The following is a 14,116-nucleotide window of genomic DNA, read 5'->3' as shown; positions in this document are numbered from 1 at the left end:
TTCTTGCTAGTTGTCGCTAAGTAGTGTGACCGCAAATTACATGAAAATCACACATTTTAAAGAAAATAGTTGAAGCAATTCAACTATATGCAATCTATTACACTACTAACACGTTTTTATGTGGGACGTTATTCATAGTTTGATCCAGTGGTAGTGTGGCGTTTTGGTATACCCAAGTGGGACGTTTTGACAGTGGGACGTTCTGACTGGCGTGCGGGCAATTAACAGATGACTGCAGAACCCCATGTTATCTCATAAAGTTTAAAGTCCAAGGAAGCCCTATTGTCATTGTAACAGTGCTTATTAATGTCACTGGAGTTGGAGAACACCTGGTCCAAAACATGAAAGCTAATGTCTGATAGTGACTGGACTGACATACCATCTGGACTGTATTTACCTAGTTGTATTATACGGGAAGGGGAGCTATGCTCGTGGTGACCCGTTTTTGTATCTCGCAAGATCAAGTTTGTTCTTAAATTCTTGTATTGTGTTTGCGCACACTATTTTTTCATCCAATTTGTTCCATATATACAGTGGCCGCAAAAAGTTTGGGCGCAAAATTATAGGCGCCCCAACTTTCCCCTAAACTCAAAACATGCGAAAAATACAACTTTCCACCCAAACTTTTCGCTATTTTTCAATGCTAGCATTTGTACCCGTATTTAGCCGAGACAATACACACTATTTGGCAACTCTGTTTAGGTGCACTCGATGTCACATGGAGTCAGTTTCTAAACATCTCTCACGGAGAGTAGTCTTTTTTTTGCGGTGGTCTCTGTTTTTGTGCCTTGATATCTCCGTAATGGGAAGTGGTAAAGAGCTGGAAAGAGAGACAGTTGTTACAATCATAACCCTCTATAAGGAGGGTTATAAGTGTAAAGATATTGCTACTCGTGTGGGAATTGGAGTGCGTCAAGTGCAAAAGTGGACCAAGAAATTTCGAGACGAAGGAAGTGACATCATTCCTACTCCAAAGCATCGCTCTGGTCGGACAAGGAAGATATCAAATCGTACTTCTACGGTTCTAACTGCCTCCTAATAACCGTAGAAGTACGATTTGATATCTTCCTTGTCCGACCAGAGCGATGCTTTGGAGTAGGAATGATGTCACTTCCTTCGTCTCGAAATTTCTTGGTCCACTTTTGCACTTGACGCACTCCAATTCCCACATGAGTAGCAATATCTTTACACTTATAACCCTCCTTATAGAGGGTTATGATTGTAACAACTGTGTCTCTTTCCAGCTCTTTACCACTTCCCATTACCGAGATATCAAGGCACAAAAACAGAGACCACCGCAAAAAAAAGACTACTCTCCGTGAGAGATGTTTAGAAACTGACTCCATGTGACATCGAGTGCGCCTAAACAGAGTTGCCAAATAGTGTGTATTGTCTCGGCTAAATACGGGTACAAACGCTAGCATTGAAAAATAGCGAAAAGTTTGGGTGGAAAGTTGTATTTTTCGCATGTTTTGAGTTTAGGGGAAAGTTGGGGCGCCTATAATTTTGCGCCCAAACTTTTCGCGGCCACTGTATATATATCACTCTGTGTGGGAAGCTTTTCTTTTTCAGGTCTCTTCTGTAGTTATCCTTTTAGAGTTTCATTGTATGTCCTGTTTTTCCTCTGTCCCACTTTCATAAGTCCTCTCTATCAAGACATTCTTTTCCTTTCATAATTCTGTAGATGGTTATTAGGTCCCCTTGTTCTCCTCTTTGTTCCAGGGTCTGCAATTCCAGTTCAGCCAGTCTTTGTTCATATGTCAGGTTTGAAAGTGTTGGGGCCATCTTTGTCATTGTTCTTTGTATTCTTTCTAATTTTCATATATTCTTTTTTGTAGTGGGTGACAGTATCAGTGCTGCATATTCCAATTCAATAGTTTTCCATGTATGCCTCCCATTGTTTCCAGTTTATATAGCAATTTTCTGTGTGGCACCTTATCAAATGCCTTTTGTAGGTCCAGGAAGACACAGTCTGCCCACCCATCCCTTTCTTGCAATATATCTATCAATTTTGAGTAGAAACAAATCAAATTAGTGGTACATGATCTTTCCTTGTCTGAATCCAAATTGCCTCGGGTTCAGTATATTATTCTCCTCCAGATATTTTGTCCATCTATCTATGATGATTCTCAAATTTTAACTATTGTACTCGTTAGGGACACCAGTCTATAATTTGTTGGGTCTTCCTTATTTGCCCCCTTATATATCAGCACTGTATTGGCATTTTTCCAGTCTCCTGATAGTTTTCCTTCTTTGAGTGAGCATCCAATTATTTTGTATATTTTTTCCTGTTCATCTATACAACTCCGTCGGGACCATGTGACTTGTTAACTTCAATCATTAATATTTGATTCTTTATTTCATTCTGAGTAATATTTAGTTTCTTCGTCGGAGGAAATCTTACTTCAATTCTTTGATCACAATTTTGTAGATTTTTTCATCTTTGGTGAATACAGATTTGAAATATTTGTTCATAATATCTGCCATTTCTTTATCTTCTGTGTATTCTCTGTTACCTTGAAGTAGTTTAAGTATTTCCTGTTTATTCTTTAGCTTGCCATTTACATTTCTATGAAATAATTTGGGTTGATCTTTACATTTGTCTATTATGTCCTTTTCATAATTTATTTTTTCTTCTCTACGTACTACGTATTTTTACATATTCATTTCTTAGTTTCTTAGGGGCTTTGTTCGTTAGGAAATTTGCTTGTAGCAACTTTTTTATATACAAAATTTATATTTAATTTTCTTATGCTATATTATGTAGGCGTGCACAACTAAATACTGTCTGTTGTTATAGAAAGTAATATAACTTTCTGGTAAGGTTAGGTTGTGGTATATGATCAGACTAGGTCAGGTTGTAATTTTAATGCCAGGTTTGGTTGTCGGTTTCATTAGGTTAGACTGTTAGGTTACCTAATATTTTTATGACCCTATTTTCATAGTACAAGTACTCATTTTACAATAGGGTTCAGTTTCATTGAGCAGGTTGTATGCCAAAATGGTCTTAGATTATATTTTGTATCAAACTTGGTGCCAGACCAGTTGAACCTTCAGCCAAGGAATGCTAGGAATGGCTGTAGTGGTGGACCACCACAACTATTAGGATTATTCTAAAAATTTCACCAAGTAAAACAAGTAAGCAAGCAAATATACAATTGTTGCACACCAGCTGGGAGTAATGTATATATCCATACATATACCAAGGGGTTTTTCCCCCACTTACTAGGGAGATAGCCAAAGTCCACACCCACCCATTTCAGCCCCATATACTGCACTCCCATTCACTACCCCTCCCACCCTTTTTTCTTGGCTCCTCCTGGATGACTGGCTATCCCTGCATCTTGCTCACTGCCCTGGGTCAGAAGCAACACAGCAAGGCTGCTTCATTTAATTGGTGACACCCTTCTCCATCCCCGCATGCAGAAAAGGAAGATAGGGAGGAATCTCTTTGGGCTGCTCCAAAATATCATTCACACATACTCCCTCACCTCCCGTCCCCCGCTTACTCCCATGCATCACAGTATCATCTATATACAACCATTCTCCACTCAACCCTATCTTCTCTCTTCTTCCCTTCTTCGTCAACAGGCATTTCCCTTTTTCCCAATACCCCTTGTACCCCAACTATCCATCTCATCCTTGGTCACCTTCTCATGCATGTTCACCCCCCACACCTCCCTCACCAATCTCCCCTCATTCACTCCCTCCATGCATCCAAACCATCCCAATACTCCCTCAACCATATCCCCTAACTCTCCCTCAACCCCCACTCCCCTCCTCATCTTATTTTTCACTCCATCCAGCCTAGCAACCCCTACCATACTTATCAGGCACCCCACACCACGCTCGTATACATATACAGTCGCCGCAAAAAAAAATCTACATTTTTTCTGCAAAAAAAATCTATACACGGGATTTTATGAATAGATTTCACTTGATTTCCCGCCATAATAAAAAGTGGGCGGAGTTACTGATGATGTGGGTGTGTAGAGCACGCTTTTTTACACTTCGCCAACACATCACGCTTCAGTGCGCTGCCAGTGCTAGATGAGAGAGGAGTCTATGCATGCTGCTCTTTAGTGCCCTTTTGTTCACTTTTTCACTGACTTTGGTGCCCTCTAACTCTCCTTCTGGTGATCAAAATGGATCGTTCCAAGCTTTCAATGCAAGAAAATGCCCGCGCCCTAGCTCTGTTAGAGCAGGGAATGTCTGTGATACGTGTTGCCGCAGACCTGCAGGTGACAAGAATGGTCATTTACAGCCTGAAGAAAGCAGCCGCACACACCCTCCTGGTACGGTACCACCAAGAAAGCCAGGCTCTGGAGCCCCAAAGAAGACATCCACTCACACTGACAAGATCCTAAAACAAGAAGTGATGTCAGATCCATGTATAACAGCTGTTAGTCTGAAGCAAAAACATCCTGCTCTCCTTAAGATTGGGAGTGTGTGTGATAGAAGAAAGCTGAAGATAAATGTGGGTAAAAGTAAGGTGATGAGATGTTCAACGGGTGAAAGTGGCAGCAGACTGGAAGTGAGGATTAAGAGAGAGCGACTGGAGGAAGTGGATAGTTTTAGATACTTGGGTGCAAATGTGGCAGGAAAAGGTGGAGTGGAGGTAGAATGTAGGTTGAGAGAAGAGAGTAAATGCCTTGGTGGATTAATAAGTGTAATGAGGAATAGACATTTGGGAATGGATGCTAAGAGGAGACTGTATGAAGGAGTGATTGTGCCAGCACTGTATGGAGCAGAAACATGGAACATAAGAGAGGAAGAGAGAAGGAGTTTGAATGTGTTTGAGATGAGGTGTCTGAAAAGCATGATAGGGGTTACTAGGCTGGATAGAGTGGGAAATGAGGAGGTGAGGAGGAGAAGAGGGGTGGAAAGGGAGTTGAGAGATAGGGTTGATGAAAGAGTATTAGGATGGTTTGGACACATGGTAAGAATGATTGAAGAAAGACTAGTAAAAGAGGTATGGAAGACAGACGTGGAGGGAGTGAACATGAGGGGACGTCCTAGGATGAGGTGGATGGATGGGGTGAAAGGGGCTTTGGGGAAGAGGGGAATGTCTTTTGAGGAAGCACCGGAGAGGACAGAAGACAGGGGTGAATGGAGAATGGTTGTATATGGATGATGATGTGATGCATGAGGTGGAATGGGCGGGGAAATTTGACGCAGCCCGAAGGGATTTCTCCCCGTCTTCTCCTTTTATGCAATGGGGGGACGGAGAGGGGGGGTCGCCGACTTAATGAAGTGGCCTTGCTGTGGATGTGTTGTGTCTTGCGACACTGCTTCTGACCCAGGGCAGTGGACAAGGTGCCAGGATGACCCGTCATCTGGGAGATGCTAAGATGAGAGGGAGGGTGGAGGGGTGTGGAGTGTATTCAGGGATGGAATGGGTGGAAATGATTTTATGCCTTTCCCTTTTTGGCTACCTCCCTTGTAAGGGGGAAAAAGCCTTGGTATATGTATGTATGTATGTAAAAGTAAGGTGATGAGATGTACAAGGGGTGAAAGTGGCAGCAGACTGGAAGTGAGCATTAAGGGAGAGCGACTGGAGGAAGTGCATAGTTTTAGATACTTAGGTGCAAATGTAGCAGGAAAGGGTGGAGTGGACATGGAGGTAGAATGTAAATTGAGAGAAGCGAGTAAATGCCTTGGTGGACTAAAAAGTGTAATGAGGAATAGACATATGGGAATGGAGGCTAAGAGGAGATTGTATGAAGGAGTGAATGTGCCGAGAGCACTGTATGGGGCAGAGGCATGGAACATAAGAGAGGAGAGAAGGAGTTTAAATGTGTTTGAGATAAGGTGTCTGAGAAATATGATTGGGGTTATTAGGCTGGATAGAGTGAGAAATGAGGAGGTGAGGAGGAGAACGGGGGTGGTAAGGGAGTAAGGAGATAGAGTGGATGAAAGAGTATTGGAATGGTTTGGACACATGGAAAGAATAAGTGAAGAAAGACTAGTAAAAGAGGTGTGGAAGGCAGATGTGGAGGGAGTGAACATGAGGGGGCGACGGCGACCTAGGATGAAATAGAGGGATGGTGTGAAAGGGGCTTTGGGGAAGAGGGGAATATCTGTTGAGGAAGGAAGGGAGAGGACAGAAGACAAGGGTGAATGGAGAATGGTTGTATATGGATGATGTTGTGATGCATGAGGTGGAATGGGTGGGGGAATGGGGGGTGAAGTAGTATGTGTGGGAAAATTTTGTCGCAGCCTGAAGGGATTTCTCCCCGTCTTCTCCTTTTTTGCATGAGGGGATGGAGAGGGGGGGTCGCCAATTTAACCCCTTCCATACGGTGCCGCATACGTAGGCGGCATAAGGAGCAAGTGGATATGCGAGGCTGCCATATCGGCATCTTGATTATATTTATTGTAGTTGCCCCTGCGTAATGACATACCTGTACTCTAAAATGTCTTCATCACATTTTCTATGGTTATCAAAATTCACGGGTGAAAGAGACAACGATCGATATAAGCGGTGACTATATTTTATGATGCGAGTATTATTACGACACATTGTACGTCTGGCAGATAATGCTGCCTGTGAGATTTTGGCCCGTACTGAAGAGGTTAATGAAGCAGCCTTGCTGTGGATGTGCTGTGTCTTGCGACACTGCTTCTGACCAAGATAAGAGGGAGGGTGGAGGGGAGTGGAGTGTATTTAGGGATGGAATGGGTGGGAATGGTTTTTATGCCTTTTACTTTTTGGCTTCCTCCCTTGTAAGGGGGAAAAAGCCTTTGGTATATGTGTATGTATGTATATAGATTTTGTAGGAAAGTGTTACAATGACTTGTTCAATTATATTGTCATATTCTCATGAGTATCTATTAAAAATCTGAAAATAAGGGAAAGTTTATGTATGAAGTTAACAGATTACTAACTAAAGTTGTCAGTTTAAGGAAAGACAATTAGTTCGTTTATGATTTTCAGTTAACAGTTAATCCATTAATTAATGAAATTTTTAACTTCGTTAATTAATGGTTAATAAACTGGTGCCCAGATCTACCTCTGTTACAAGAAGAGGACACATAAAGTTAAATAACAAGAGAGAAGCAGTAATTATCAGCCATGTGGGGTTGATTCGGACAAGTTATTTAACATTTTATACACAAAGCACAGTGCACACCAAATGAAATCTCATGGCTGGCTCAGTTTCAAGAAATGGTCACCAGATATTACTCCCTGATTCACTTTGGGGAATTTTTCAATTTTGTTTATTTTGGCTGCCTTGTACCATATCCTTTCCATGGTTCAAGAAGGTAGGAGTGAAAGGGATGAGCGATGGAATTAAGAGGAGTGACTGTACCTTTTCCATGCTTTATGGATAATGATAAATTGGATTATAAGATATGTTTTTTTCATTTCAGTTTCCTCTCAAGTGCGGTATGCTCACACGGACATCCAGGTGCCTGACTTCAGTGCATATCGACGTGATGATGTCCGAGATAGTAGGGCAAAGGCAGGAGACTCAAATGATGCCAGACGAAGCTTCAGCTACTTGATTGCAGGAGGTTTGTGTTGACTACCTGATACATACCTATTTCTTGATGGCTTATTATTACTAATTCTCTCAGAGTATAATATAGTGTATTATTATATATTTATTTATTATTATTTGATTTTTTTTTTATTATTATTATTATTTATTATTATTATTATTATTATTATTATTATTATCCCAGCAACATTCTGGTTAGCTAAGACAAAAAATTAAAGAATTATAATTGTTAAAATGTGGCAAAGTTACAAGTTACATAAACTGGAAAGAAAAATGGTGTATATTATGTTAGTTGTGAGCCATGTTTGTCCGAAATGTTCCATACTTATCAAATGAAGAATAATTTACCATACATTAAACCCATTTTCTTTGGATTTAAATAGCATTTCTAATTTTGGTGAGATTACAATTTTTTAGATACTACCAGTTTTAACAGTGATCCTTTCAGTAACTCCTATGTTCAAAGATGGTTTGGTAAAATTTTAAAAGTGCACACCTATGCAATACAGCAATAGAAAGTTAAATAACAAATTTGTAAATTTTAATACATCAATGTAATATACATTATTCTTGACCGAAATCAATAATAGAAAAAGTTGCTAAAAGTTATACATAAACAAACATAGCTGCTTCGGCTCCTTGAGATGCCATCATTGTTTTGGTAGATGCAGAGGTCAAAGAAATTAAAGTATGATAAATTCATCTATTCTAACCTAACCTGCATTTAGTAATGTGGTACCTGTAATTCTAGAGGTCATCAGGGTCGTCATTGTCATCTTCAACCTCTGAATCTATCAAAACAAAGATGTCATATAAAGGAGTAGACATAACTTTGTTCATTTGTGCATAGCGTTTAGCAACATTTTCTGTTATTGATTTTCACCAAGAAAAATGGTTATTATAATTTACAAAATTAATAATTAATTTTCTAATGATATATCATGTAGGTGCACTTCTAAAAAAATACCAATGGTTTTTCTTTTATCATATGATTTTATTAGCTGAACAATGTGGAAGAGAAATCAGGCAGTTTTGTTTGTACTCAATTCAATTCTTTCCATTTTGTAATCCTTGACATTAGGTGGCTGTGTTACTGGTGCCTATGCTGCCAAAGCCATAGTTTCTCAGTTTCTGTCCTCCATGTCTGCTTCTGCTGATGTATTGGCTTTGGCCAAGATTGAAATCAAGTTGGACGACATTCCCGAGGGCAAGTCTGTGACTTTCAAGTGGAGAGGCAAACCACTCTTCGTCAGACACAGGTAAATTAGTCATCTAGAAGGTAAAGGATTAGGGTCATGATGAAGGAGCTCCCACTGCCTCCTTTCTCCTCCAACCTCTTCCCCCCCCACCCACCTCCTTTCTCCATCTCCAACCTCTTCCCCCCACCCACCTCCTTTCTGTCTCCTCCCTCTACTTTTGCCATCCTTCCTTCATCCTCTGTCTGCTTTGGAGAACGTCTCTTGAGTTTATTGTTCCCCAGTCTGCAGAGTACTGTTTCAGTTTACACCAAAATGAATTGATGCACTCTTTCTCATCATGTTGTAGGACACCACATTGTTAACTCATAAAACATTAGAAAATTAGTTGAGCCAAATAATGTTCAAGATTTGATTGCCACTGTCATAACATTATAAAATTTGTGGTTGGGGAGTGTTCTGTATACTTCATCCTGAATTCACTACCTATTCAACACTTCACAACTTTCTCATCTTCCCCAAACTTTCATTGCATGTAAAAAAAAAAAAATGAGGGGTGCTGAAAGTTTGTGCCATCCCTCCTTTCTCTTACCCTTAAAATCATCCTTTACTACTGCTCAAATTTACTCTCTGTGGTATGATATTGTCCTCAAGGATAGAAGTGTTAGTTATGCCATGTGAATTATGTATGCATTGATTAGATAACAAAGGAAACCAGTTGTTATTGTGTGGGATGGGTGAACTATGGTACTCATTTTTTTTTTTCATCATTCATATACCAAGGCTTTTTCCCCCTTACAAGGGAGGTAGCCAAAAAGGAAAAGGCATAAAATCATTCCCACCCATTCCATTCCTAAATACACTCCACTCCCCTCCACCCTCCCTCTTATCTTAACACCTCCTGGATGACGGGTCATCCCTGCACCTTGTCCACTGCCCTGGGTCAGAAGCAGTGTCGCAAGACACAGCACATCCATAGCAAGGCCGCTTCATTAAATCGGCGACCCCCCCTCTCCGTCCCCCCATGCATAAAAGGAGAAGACGGGGAGAAATCCCTTCGGGCTGCGTCAAATTTGCCCACACATACTACCTCATCCCCCATCCCCACCCATTCCACCTCATGCATCACATCATCCATATACAACCATTCTCCATTCACCCCTGTCTTCTGTCCTCTCCCATCCTTCCTCAACAGACATTCCCCTCTTCCCCAAAGCCCCCTTCACCCCATCCATCCACCTCATCCTAGGACATCCCCTCATGTTCACTCCCTCCACATCTGCCTTCCATACCTCTTTTACTAGTCTTTCTTCACTCATTCTTTCCATGTGTCCAAACCATCCTAATACTCTTTCATCAACCCTATCTCCCAACTCCCTTTCCACCCCTGTTCTCCTCCTCACCTCCTCATTTCTCACTCTATCTAGCCTAGTAACCCCCATCATACTTCTCAGACACCTCATCTCAAGCACATTCAAACTCCTTCTCTCTTCCTCTCTTATGTTCCATGTTTCTGCCCCATACAGTGCTGTTAGCACAATCACTCCTTCATATAGTCTCCTCTTAGCATCCATTCCCAAATGTCTATTCCTCATTACACTCTTCAATCCACTAAGGCATTTACTTGCTTCTCTCAATATGCATTCTACCTCCACCTTCACTCCACCTTTTCCTGCCACATTTGCACCCAAGTATCTAAAACTATCCACTTCCTCCAGTCGCTCTCCCTTTATGCTCACTTCCAGTGTACTGCCACTTTCACCCTTACTTTTACCCATCATTTATCTTTAGCTTTCTTCTATCACATACTCTCCCAACTCTGTCACCAACTTCCTCAATCCCTCCTCCGATCCTGCCACAAGCGCAGTGTCGTCCGCAAACAACAGCTGGCTCACCTCCCACTTTCCTCCATTTTCTTTAACCATCTCCAATCCTAGACCCACTACCCTTGCTACCTCTCGCACTACCCCATCCATATATAAGTTGAACAGCCAGGGCGACATAACACATCCTTGACGAAGTCCCACCTTTACCTCAAACCACTCACTCTCCATTTCTAACCCTGACACAAGCTCTACTACTCTCATAAAAACTCTTGACAGCTCCTAGAAGCTTTCCTCCTATCCCATATATCTGCATAACCTCCCACAGTGCCTTTCTGTCTACCCTATCGTAGGCTTTTTCCAGATCCATAAAAGCCCAAAAAACATCCTACCCCTTTCCTATACCTTTCTCACATATCTGTCTTACCACAAAAATCTGATCTACACAACCTCTACCCGTCCTAAATCCACACTATTCCTCACCAATTACTCCCTCTGTTACTCTCCTAATCCTCTCAATCAAGATCCTCCCATAAGCCTTCCCAACTACACTTAACAAACTAATCCCTCTGAAACTACTACATTCACACTTGTCCCCATTTCCCTTGTAAAGTGGAACTATACAGGCACTCCTCCAGTCCTCCGGCACTCTACCCTCTCTCCAGCAAACATTAAATAACCTCACCAACCAGTCCACCATCACTGTACCTCCTTTTTTTAGACATTCTGCATGGCATCCATCCAGACCAGGTGCCTTACCTGCTTTCATCATCTTAACAACTGTCTTCACTTCATCCTTCCTTATTTCTCCTCCATTTTCCTCACTCATCACTCTCATTTTCTTAGCATTCCCCACTGCAGCTATCTTTCCCTCCCTATCCTCCTTCACATTTAGCAACTCCCTAAAATATTCTGTCCATCTTCCCCTTACTGCCTTCTCTTCCATTATCATCTCTCCATCTGCACCTTTTACCTTTTCTTCTCTACTTGAATCGCCTCCTCTTCCTCTCTTAATTTCTTTCCAAAACATCTTTTAATTACTTTCAAAATTTTCTGTCATACTCTTACCCCATTTCACATCTGCTCTCCTCTTTGCCTCCTTTACCTTTTGCTTTACTTCTCTTTTCTTTTCTTTGTACCTCTCATACGACTCCCTCGTCCTATTTTGTAACCAAACTGAGAAAGCTCGCTTCTCTTCTACAACCTTCTTTGTTTCCTCATTCCACCATTCACTACCCTTCCTTCTATTTCTTCCTGTCCTTCTTGTTCCACACACCATCTTTGCACACTTTGTGACTCCCTCCTTGAACCATCCCCATTCCTCCTCCACACCTAGCTCTACTCTATCCCTCACTCCCTCCCACTCCTTCTTCAGCTTCTTCTTGTACTCCTTCTCCTTTTCCTTTTCGTTTAAAGAGTTCACTCTAAGCACCTCCCTACCTTTTGCCCCTTTCCTCTTTCTCCATCTATCCTCCACTCTCAACTTACCTTCCACCTAAAAATGATCTGATATTCCCCCGCTCTCTCCCCTTAGCACATGTACATCCTTAACTCTTCCTATCATAATCCTATTTACCACTACATAGTCCATTAACGCTCTATCTACCACCCTCTCCCATGTGTACTTATGCTTGACTTTCTTCCGAAACACTGTATTTGCTATCATCAACTCTCTAGACACGTTTCCACCATCAACTCTCCACTACAATTCTTTCCTAGAACTCCACATTTCCCAACCACTCCATCAATTGGATCATTTCCTACCCTAGCATTAAGGTCTCCCAGTACTATTACATTGACATTTCTCCCTAAATTCTCTATGCAATCATTTAAATCTATCCAAAAGGCCTCCCTTTCTTCTACACTTTTCTCACTGCCAGGCCCATATGCACTTACAAAGACCCACATCTCCTTTCCCAGTTTCACCTTCATCCACATTATCCTTGAGGAAACCTCCTTCCACTCCACTACATGTTTACCTATCTCTTCACTTACTAGAATAGCCACCCCTTCCCTCCCTCGCCCTCTCTTCACTCCTGATAACCTCCCAATTACACTCCCAAACTTACACTCACCCTTCCCTTTCATCTTAGTTTCACTCAAAGCCAACACATCCATCTTTCTTCTCACAAACATACTACCTATCTCTTCCCTTTTACTCTCATCTGTACCACATCCACGCACATTAAAAGACCCAAACCTTAGGGTGCTGGTCGGAAAACTCCCAGACCCTCTTATGCCTTAACTTTTTCTTTTAGGAATGTCCCCTGTGGGGCTACAAGGAGAAGGATGCCTAGTCCCAATCCCCTTCCCTTTCTTCTTGCCTCATACAATCCAAGTGGAAATACTTGGTGGCAGTATTCTTTTCCCCCACCACAGGGAATTCCCCCACCACAGAAAAATGAATACTCAGAGAAATGGTACAGGACAGCAAACAAGGGGTTGTTGTTCCCTAGAATGTCTGTCCGAGCAGTCCCGTCTCCCCAAGGAATGCCACACCTGAAACTATGTTTTCCCACAAATCCTTTATAGAGTGTATGTTGTGTTGTTTGCGTGCATGATTGTGTATAATGCAGTCTTCCATTATGTGCTGTATGATATGGGGTGAAGTGTTACATCCTGGGCAGCTGTTCACAATGCGGTCATCCAGCCTCTTCTGGTAGCTTAGAAGTGCTGGGTGGTGGCCGCACCACAGTCTGGCCAAGTGGACTCTGTCCTTTCATGGGAGAGAGGATTCAGAGGGGTGGATATCAGGGGGTCTGGCATGCAGCAATGTGTTGTCTTTCAGTGTGTTAATGGAGCGGTGAGTGATATGATTATGAATATGTTTCCGGAGGCTGGTATTTGGTGGTTGTGGAGGAAGAGAGTATCTGTGTGTGATACAGGTCTTTGGGTGTTGTTTTAATGTTTCTTGGTGTGTGTGGGTGTTCTGCTATGTAGTGTAGCAGGTGTGATGTGTTTGTGGTGGCTGCAGCAAGTGTTTGTGTGCCTCTCATGTCGAGGTGGTCCTTGACTTTGAGGACTTTTGTTTCATGGTGTAAATGGTCTGTAGGTGTTGTATTTGTGCAGCCTAAAATTGTTTTTAGGGCTTTGTTTTGTATGATTTGAAGGGTGTTGTGGTGTGTCTCACTGAGATTAGGAACCCATGCAGGACTCGCATAATTCATCACTGAGTGTATGCATTGTTTGTATATTGTTGTATTAGTTTCTTTGTTTTGTCCAAATGTTGTTCCAGTGATTGACTTAAGTGCGTTAAGACTAGGTATGCATTTGTTTTTTATGTTTGTGATGTGTTGTTTGAAAGACATGGATGTATTGTTTGTTACACCAAGAATTTTCGGTGTGTTTGTGTGTGGTATTAGAGTGTTGTTGATGTAGAGATGAGGTATGTATTTGTGTTCTTTTGTCCAGTTGGTGAGAAGTGTTGCTGTTGATTTGGTTGGAGCTATTTTGAGTCTGTTTGTGATGAACCATGTGTTGAGTGTATCAAGGTATGGCTGGATTATTTCTGCAGCTTTGTCTGTTACGATGTGCATGTGATGGTTATGTCATCTGCGTAGGAAGAGATTTGTATTTCTGAGGTGTCTGGTGT

At 41.7% G+C, this 14,116-nt stretch overlaps 1 protein-coding gene across 1 annotated transcript in view; it reads left to right on the top strand.

Moving 5' to 3' along the window:
* LOC143033818 (cytochrome b-c1 complex subunit Rieske, mitochondrial-like) overlaps window positions 1-14,116 on the top strand; it is an 86,568-nt gene that overhangs the window by 31,489 nt on the left and 40,963 nt on the right. The window contains exons 2-3 of the mRNA XM_076199325.1: window positions 7,375-7,518; window positions 8,587-8,764. Coding sequence (XP_076055440.1) covers window positions 7,375-7,518; window positions 8,587-8,764 — 322 coding nt within the window. The remainder of the gene's footprint in view (window positions 1-7,374; window positions 7,519-8,586; window positions 8,765-14,116) is intronic.

The sequence above is a fragment of the Oratosquilla oratoria genome, chromosome 16 (genome assembly GCF_046742065.1).
Source record: "Oratosquilla oratoria isolate Oo_2021 chromosome 16, ASM4674206v1, whole genome shotgun sequence".
Taxonomy (NCBI): domain Eukaryota; kingdom Metazoa; phylum Arthropoda; class Malacostraca; order Stomatopoda; family Squillidae; genus Oratosquilla; species Oratosquilla oratoria.
This window is presented reverse-complemented; position numbering and strand designations above follow the sequence as displayed.